At 44.7% G+C, this 8,362-nt stretch overlaps 1 protein-coding gene across 1 annotated transcript in view; it reads left to right on the top strand.

The window, feature by feature from the left end:
• TARS1 (threonyl-tRNA synthetase 1) overlaps positions 1–8,362 on the top strand; it is a 27,880-nt gene that overhangs the window by 5,293 nt on the left and 14,225 nt on the right. Inside the window, exons 2-3 of the mRNA XM_004698086.3 lie at positions 1,239–1,319; positions 5,757–5,947. Coding sequence (XP_004698143.2) covers positions 1,239–1,319; positions 5,757–5,947 — 272 coding nt within the window. The remainder of the gene's footprint in view (positions 1–1,238; positions 1,320–5,756; positions 5,948–8,362) is intronic.

Below are 8,362 nucleotides of genomic sequence, written 5' to 3'. Positions count from 1 at the left end.
TACGTGAGTTGCTGTGGATTTGTTTCTCCAAAGTACCTAGACTAATACACTTCCAGTGAGCAATGTTGTGTCATCTGTACAGCCCAGGTTCTTAAAGAGCTTTCTCCAAATCTAATGACATGTTCTTCATGTGGTTCAGCTTCTCAGATTAATTTGCTCAGTATACAGATTGAATAAGTGTACTGAAAGGATACAACAACACCTTATATAAGCCATGCAGTATCCCTCTGTTCTGTTTGAAGGACTGCCTCTTGGTCTTATGTATAGAGTGTTTGGGAATACCCATTCTTCTCAATGTTGTTTGTAACTTGTTAGGATGCACACAGTCAAATGCTTTTGCCTAGTCAAGTAAAAACTCCCAGATAAACCTCTTGCTGGAAGCTATGCCACAAGTATTATAAATACCAGCGGGTTCACCCAAAGAGAACAGGTATCAGCAGAGCTTCCAGGCTAAGACCAGACTACAAAGAAAGACCTACCCTGCTCCAGGATGACCTCATCTTAACTGTAGTACATTTGCAGAGACCCTATCACCATATAAGATCACATTCACCGCTGTTGGGGTTATCTGTCTGGGGGGTACAATTCAACACACAGCAAATACCTACCTGCAACGTTACGATGACTATCCTCTCCGTATACTTATTCAATCCACATACTGAGCAAATAGAGAACGTGGTGTACTAGGATTGGAGGAAGGCTTATTAACAATCTGCGGTGTGCAGATGACAACACTGTGCTTGCTGACAGTGAGGAGGACTTAAAGTACTTATCGATGAACATCAAGGAATGTAGCCTTCTGTATGGACTACAACTCAATATAAAGACAACCAAAATCCTCACAACCAGACCGATAAGTAGCATCATGATCAATGGAGAAAATACTGAAATTCTCAGGACTGTCCTCTGGCTTGGATCCACAGTGTTCATGGAAGCAGCCGTCAAGAGGTCCCCGGAAGCATTGCACTGGGGAAAAGTGCTGCACAAGTCTCACCCTATTTCTTGAGCAAGAATGCCCTCCACCGTGGGATTATGGGCATATGCGTAGAGTCCAAACTTAGAATACATCACATGAGGAATGATGGTGAGAAGGGACATATTAATGGACTACATATCACGGCCCTTCTTTTCGTCTCAGAAGCTAGAGTCGCATCCGTACAAGCTTGGAAGTGGGATACTGGGGATGAAGTGAGGTGACAACATAACCCTTCCATTTCCTCCTCTCTCTCTGTGTGCAGGTCGGTGCTGGGGAAGACAGACGCAAGGAAGGGGGCAAGAAGAAGAATAAGGAGGGCGCCGGGGACGGGGGCCGAGCCGAGGTGAGTGCTGCAGGCCTCTCACCGAAGCCTGGCCGGTGGGGGGGAGCTGCCTCGGTTTGCCTTCTTTCTCTGTGCGGACTGTAATGCTTACAGTTGTAGGATGATACTAGGTAGAAAATTCAGGAAGACATTGCAAAAGGATAGCCAGGGAGGGGAATTAAAGATTCACCATGATTTGTTATTGAAAAAGGAAAACAGCTGGGCATGTGTGCACCTTCGATGGTTGATTGTGAAATAACAGAGCCAGGGAACAAAGGTTGGACCAATAATTATTGAGCTAGCTTTGTGGTGGCTCGTCAGGCGAGCTGCGGAGGGAGGGCTGGAGACCTGGCATCAACACCAAATGAGAGCGAAGCCAAAGTGGGCCCGGTTCCTTGTGTCCCTTCACACCGTTTGAATCTGGACCTGCCGGTCGGGGTTGGCTGTTAGCTGGGACAGGTCCCCTCCGGGCCTCAAGTCTCAGGAATGTTCTTTCCTCTCATTTATCCTGGCTTGTAAATGGAACTGGTATTTCCACAACCCACCCAGAATGCACCTGGTTCCTGGGTGTTGGCTCCAGGGGGTGGCTAGGCTTCTCTTCCTGCTTTCTCTTTGCAGGTGAACTGCCGTGCAGGGTGCTTCTTGTTCGTCACTTGAGTTACTGCAGCTGTTTTATTGGCGACGAGAGCGCTTCCCCAGACTGCCGGGGCATACAGGCACGGACATTTTAGAAGTCTGTATAAGAGTGCGATGAACCAGCTTTAAGGAGCAATGCTTATAAAAGATAGGATTGAAAGAAGGGCATTTTTTTTTGGAACATTTTATTAGGGGCTCATACAACTGTTATCCCAATCCATACACACATCAATTGTGTAAAGCGCACTTGTACATCATTCTCAAAACATTTTCTCTCCACTTAAACCCCCGACATTAGGTCCTCATTTTTCCCCCTCCCTCCCCGCTCCCCTCTCCCGCATGAGCCCTTGATAGTTTATAAATTGGTATTTTGTCATATCTTGCCCTGTCTGACGTCTCCCTTCACCCACTTTTCTGTTGTCCGTCCCCCAGGGAGGAGGTCACACACAGTTCCTTGTAATCGGTTCCCTCTTTCCTACCCACTCTCCCTTTACCCTCCCTGTTTCGCCACTCACACCACTGGTCCTGTAGGGCTCATCTGCCCTGGATTCCCTGTATTTTCAGTTCCTATCTGTACCAGTGTACATCTGAAAGAAGGGCATTTTTTAAAGTACTGCTTCACATACAATGGAAGCCCTGGTGGCATAGTGGTTATGCATTGGGCTGCAAACCACAAAGTCAGCAGTTCGAAACCACCAGCCACTCTGAGGGAGAATGATGGGGCTTTGTACTCCCACAAAGAGTGACAGCGAAACCCACAGGGGCCGTTCCCCCTGTCCTCTCAGGTCACAATAGTTGGTTGGTCATGTAAGATAAACATATGGTTTTCAGAGGTGTTTCAAACAAAGTGAACACGTTCAGGCTAACTCTGATATTTAGAGCAGTGCTGTTAACCCGTGAGAAGGACGTTGTGGACAATGCTGACCAACAAAAGTGAGGTAGCAGCTGAATGGACCATGTGCACCTATAATGGCTTTCGCTTTCCATCGTCTCCAGGGTTAGGGACCAGCTTGTCCTTGTCCTCCTGTCAGACTGTGTATGTTGTCAGTTGACATTATATTTGGAGTTTGTGGCATTATTAAAAGAGGAAGTTCTAAAGCATACATGGATTTCACCTGGTCTCTATTAGAGCTGATTGATTGAAATCCATCTGAAGGTCAAACAGTGACAGTACAATTAAGCCATGCTTGATTCATGTACAGCTGTTGTCCATGTTACCACCATTTGTTGTTTACACGCGGTATATTTGCTGGTGGTTTGACTACTTTGTGAACTCAACTTCAAGGTGAGCTTTGTACGAGCCTCTGGCAATGGACAAGTTAGATCTTTCGGTAAGTGCCTCCTAGTTTTCTTCATCAAATGACAGGGAACGGAGTGTTATATAACATGCTTTGATGGATTTTATCCACTGTGGACTATAGGGTATGTGTTTTATATGTGCTAATTAAACATTCTACTAAAGAAGCTTCTGAATTAGAAGGGGACCTACTCAGGCAGATAAATTGATGGTTGCTAGTTAAGAATCATGACTGGAGACGTGGGCTGATCAGCTGTGCAGGCCATTTCCTGAACATGATTGAGGCAAAATGGGAAAAGCCAGTAAGTTGTATTTATTTCCACTATGTCTCCATCACTTAGTGCTGCTGTAACAAATATACCTCAAAGGCTGGCTTTAAAGAACAGAAATGTCCTTCCTCACAGTTCAGGAGGCTAAGAGGTCATTTCTCACGGTGGTTTAGTGCTCTCTGAGCCTGTTGTTGTTGGGTGCCTTAAAATGACCCCGACTCATAGTGATCTGTGTCCAACAGTGCAAAACACGGCCCCGCCCCGCCCCATCCTCACACTCCTTCGATATTTGAGCCCACTGTTGGAAAGTGACATGTTTCTCTTAAAAATATTTACCCAGGTCTTTTGCCAAAACTTTGCCCAATGCAGTCTGCCTTTTTTTGCAGTCAAATGAAATTCTTGACAACTTCAATCTTTTCTCGATGTTGCTTATTGACCCAATTGTGCGGACTCTTGTTCCCTTTATGTTGAGAGAATGGCTGTGAAGAGAGCCACATCTTGGTGTGTTCTGTATGAACTGTGTCAACACATCTTGGTGTGTTCTGTGTGAACACATCTTGTGTGTTCTGTGTGAACTGTGTCAACACATCTTGGTGTGTTCTGTGAACTGTATGAACACATCTTGTGTGAACTGTGTGAACACATTTTGTGTGTTCTGTGTGAACTGTGAACATATCTTGTGTTATGTGTGAACTGTGTGAACACATCTTTGTGTAAACTGTGTGAACTGTGAACACATCTTTGTATGTTCTGTGTGAACTGTGTGAACACATCTTGTGTGTTCTGTGTGAACTGTGTGAACACATCTTGTGTTTTCTGTGTGAACACATCTTGGTGTGTTCTGTGAGAACTGTGTGAACACATCTTTGTCTGGCGTCTTGTAGGCAGCTGTTCAGGGAGTGCCTGGACTTGTGGAAACTCCATTGTGTGTGTGTCTTCATGTGGCATTTCCCCGTGTGTCTCCCCTGCTTGTTTTACTTTGCTGAAAAGCCTGTGTGTCTCTTCGTGATCCTAGAGCCATGGTCAACCTGCTCTAACGAAAACGCAAACACCCTGTTTCCAAACAGGATCCTGTGTGCAGGTACTGGAGTTAGGACTTCAATACATATTTTGGCTAAGAGATATAATATAATCTGTAGCACCCTTTAATTCTTGTCCTGAGCCATCGTGTTGGTCCTGACTCACAGTGACTTTATCGCTGCCTGATCTTGCGCCATCATCACGCGTGTTCTTCTGTTTGAGCCCGTCGTTGCAGCCCGGGGTCAGTCCATCTTGTTGAGCTTTCCTCTCTGTTTGCTGCCCCGCTACCTGACAATGCACGATGTCCTTCTCCAGGGATCTGTCTCCTGACGACATGTCCAAAGTATGTGAGACAAAGTTTAGCCATCCTTGCCGCTAAGGAGCATTCTGACTGTCCTTCTTCCAAGACAGATTTGTTTATTCTTTTGGCAGTCCATGGTACTTTCAATATTCTTCTCCAGCACCAGAATTCAAACGCGTCAATTCTTCAATCTTCCTTATTCCGTGTCCAACTTCCACATGCACATGAAGCGTTGAAAATACCATGGCTTATTTAGGTCAGGCACACTTTGACCGATTGACCCAGTGCAATGTGCCTTTTAATCTCCTGATTGCTTCTTTCATGAGCACTGATTGTGTATGCAAGCAAGATGCAATCCTTAGCATGTTCAATATTTTCTCCATTTGCCATGATGTTACCTATTAGTCCAGTTGTGGGGATTTGGGTCCTCTTTACATTGAATCATAATCCGTACTGCTGACTAATGCTTGATCTTCGTCAGCAAGCACCTGAAGCCCTCCTCACTTTCATCAAGCAAGGTTGCATCATCTGCATATCACACAGTTTTAATAAACCTTCCTCCAATTCTCATGCCACGTTCTCCATATAATCCAGCACCCTTTGATATCTATGCTTATAATATCAGTTGGTTTAAAAAAATCTTACAAAGGTCACATAAAAGCAACACTTGATATAAATAATAGTAATGGTTGTCTATTCAGGTGTTGTTTATTATATATATATTTTTTTCTATTTTTAAATTTTTCTTACAGATTATAAGAAAAGAGCATTTGTTGAATTGCTGTATTAAGCTTGCATTTAGGACTAGATTAAAGTGATGGTGGTGATTTTAGCAATCTATACCATGGGCTTTTTCTATTGTCTGTCCCAAACCTTCTCCCCACTTTAAAACAGGAAATATTTACTGATAATTTACTTTGCTTGTTGTCTTGCAGTTGAGTCCTTGGCCTGAGTACATTAACACTCGTCTTGAGATGTACAACCAGCTCAAAGCAGAGCATGAGTCCATCTTGGCGGAGAGAGCGGAAAAAGACAGCAAGCCAATTAAAGTCACTCTGCCGAACGGCAAGCAGGTTAATGCAGAGTCTTGGAAAACAACACCCTATCAGGTTGCTTGTGGAATTAGGTATCAGCTGCTCTTCTCTGATCTTGTGAAATTTAATTTGGGTGTATGTGCACGCACATGCGTGCATTGTTTGATGTCTTAATATGTGTCATGTACTTCGGGTTTTTAAGAATCAAATAATGTGAAGTGTTATAGTGTAGATTCAAAGTTAATTTCTCAGAGTTTACTTTACTCTTAGTTTTAAGGATTTTTTTCATTTACTTTGTGCCACAAAGCCAAGTGTTGGACTTGAAGCGTCTCTCAGTATTGAAGATACCAGGAAAACTGATCATCTCACACGGGAAAGTTAAGGAACTAAACTCGGAGCCCAGACACCCTGCACCGAATTTCTGAATCCACAGTGGAACCATACTTAATCTTAACAGTCTGCGGGGTTCAGTTTATTTGGGGGAGATGAGCATGGGATGCATACTTCGTAATAAAGGTTTTGCGCTTTCTCAAAGTGATACACTTGTAATCAGTAATTGGTCATTTATGTGAAAATGATCAATTTGGGGGTTCATAAATTGATTCATGTATCTTCAACCAAGTGTTGACAAATTACTGGCTGTTGTCAGTTTTTGTAAGGCCTATGAACAGGCTGGAAGGGTTTTCATGATAACTGAAAATAAATAAGTAAATGAAACAGAAAGATACTCAGTAGAGACCCTGTGTAACCCATAAAATCTGATATGTTTATTACGGAGTTTTTTACAGAGGAGCATGGTGAGGCATTGGGTCGCAATCTGCATGGTCAGCAGTTTGAAACCACCAGCAGCTCTGTGGGAGAAAGACAGCTTTCTATTCCCGTACCAGTTGTCAGCATTAACTAGATGGCAGCAAGAGTCTTTTACAGAAAGAGCTCTTGTTGTATAGTGGGTTACAAGGCCAGAAGTTCAAACCCACCAGATGCACTCTGGGAGAGTGATGATGTCCCTGTGTACATTGTCAGCCTCAGTAACCACTCAGCACTGTGAGGTCTCCATGAGTCAGAATGGACTCAGTGGTGGTGGGTTTGGGGTTTGGTTTAGTTCTTTACAGAAAAAGCTTGCTCATCTGTGTTAAAGCATGCTGACTTAAAACTGTAAACATAATTGTCTTCACCCATTGTTTGTAGCATAGGCAAGACTTTTTGGAGGCAGCAAATGCTACTTTGAGTTTCTGTATTATCTTGACGCAATTGCAGAGGCGCCTACATGCAGAGTTCTTCCACGTTTTTATGTTGCTCCGTCATCTCTTATTGTTGCATCCACACCTACTTTGACAGTTTGGTTATTGTTTTTACAACCTGCCTTCATTAAGCTTTCCCCAAATTCAACTTGATTTTCATAGAAATGATGGTTCCTTTGTTGTTCTTGTCTTTTATTAACCTCTTATACTTAATTTTGCATTGAGTTGAATCACTCAAAAAATCACTCTGCAAATTGTCCAAAGTTGTTGATTATCAATTTAGATTGTTTAACTTCTAAGCCCACAGCTGTCAAGACAATTCCAATTCCTGGTGTTCTAAAGGGCAGAGTAGGCGTACCAGGACAGCCTGCTGGTCAAGGGGAGGGGCAGCCACAAAGAGGAAGGCCGTCCGGGAGACGGTCGACACAGTGACTGCAGCAGTGGGCTCAGGCACACGGGGATGACTGCGAGGATGGTGCAAGCATAAGGGGAACAGACGTCCCGCTCTTGGGCGTTTTTAAAAAGTCCCGATTTTTGGAAAGAATGCACGACAAGCTAGGGAACGGTCTATTTGGTCCATATAGACCAAATTTGTGGTCAAGAACACTCCCCCTCCACCCAGTCAATGGTGTCCCACTTTAAATCTGGTCACCTTATGCAGGGAGTGTTTCGCTCTGTTGTGTCTGAGGTCGTAATGGGTAGGGACCGACTCATGGCACCTAACAACGGTGATCTTTATAGAAGCAGCCTGTCAGATCTTTGCCCTGCAGAGTGACTGGTGGGGGGAGGGAGGTCTTTCCAGTTAGCAGCCTAGCTCTTTAGCAGCTACATCAGCAGGGCTCCTGAACATAATGTACAAAATAACAAAATTTGCCTATGAACACGGGTGGTTCTCCTTACGCCCACTATTCCCTGGGTGGGAGTAGAATCGGGTCTGTGAGCTGTGGGTCTCCTGTGTGGATGCCGGGTAGTACTTTCACAAGGGAATAGAGCACTTCAGCTAATTTGATAAGGGCCTCTCTCTGCACGCCCAAGGGAAGGGGAGAGACCGCTGGAACGTCAAGCGAGTTGACGTGTGAGGTCACGCACTGGGCAGACCTTTAAGTAGCCGGTCAGCCTTTCTGGAGGTCATTGTGAAGGGCGGGCTGATGGGGACACCTGCGTTGTCACACGGCGAGCGAGAGTGGCTGTGTCGGCTCCCAGGCGTGGGCATGTTTCTCCATCCTCTCCATGGAGTGGTGCCCCAGCTTAGGTTGCTATTTCTCC

The sequence above is a fragment of the Echinops telfairi genome, unplaced genomic scaffold (assembly GCF_000313985.2).
Source record: "Echinops telfairi isolate 266 unplaced genomic scaffold, ASM31398v2 ScPeMD7_7469;HRSCAF=8507_1, whole genome shotgun sequence".
NCBI classification, from domain to species: domain Eukaryota; kingdom Metazoa; phylum Chordata; class Mammalia; order Afrosoricida; family Tenrecidae; genus Echinops; species Echinops telfairi.
This window is presented reverse-complemented; position numbering and strand designations above follow the sequence as displayed.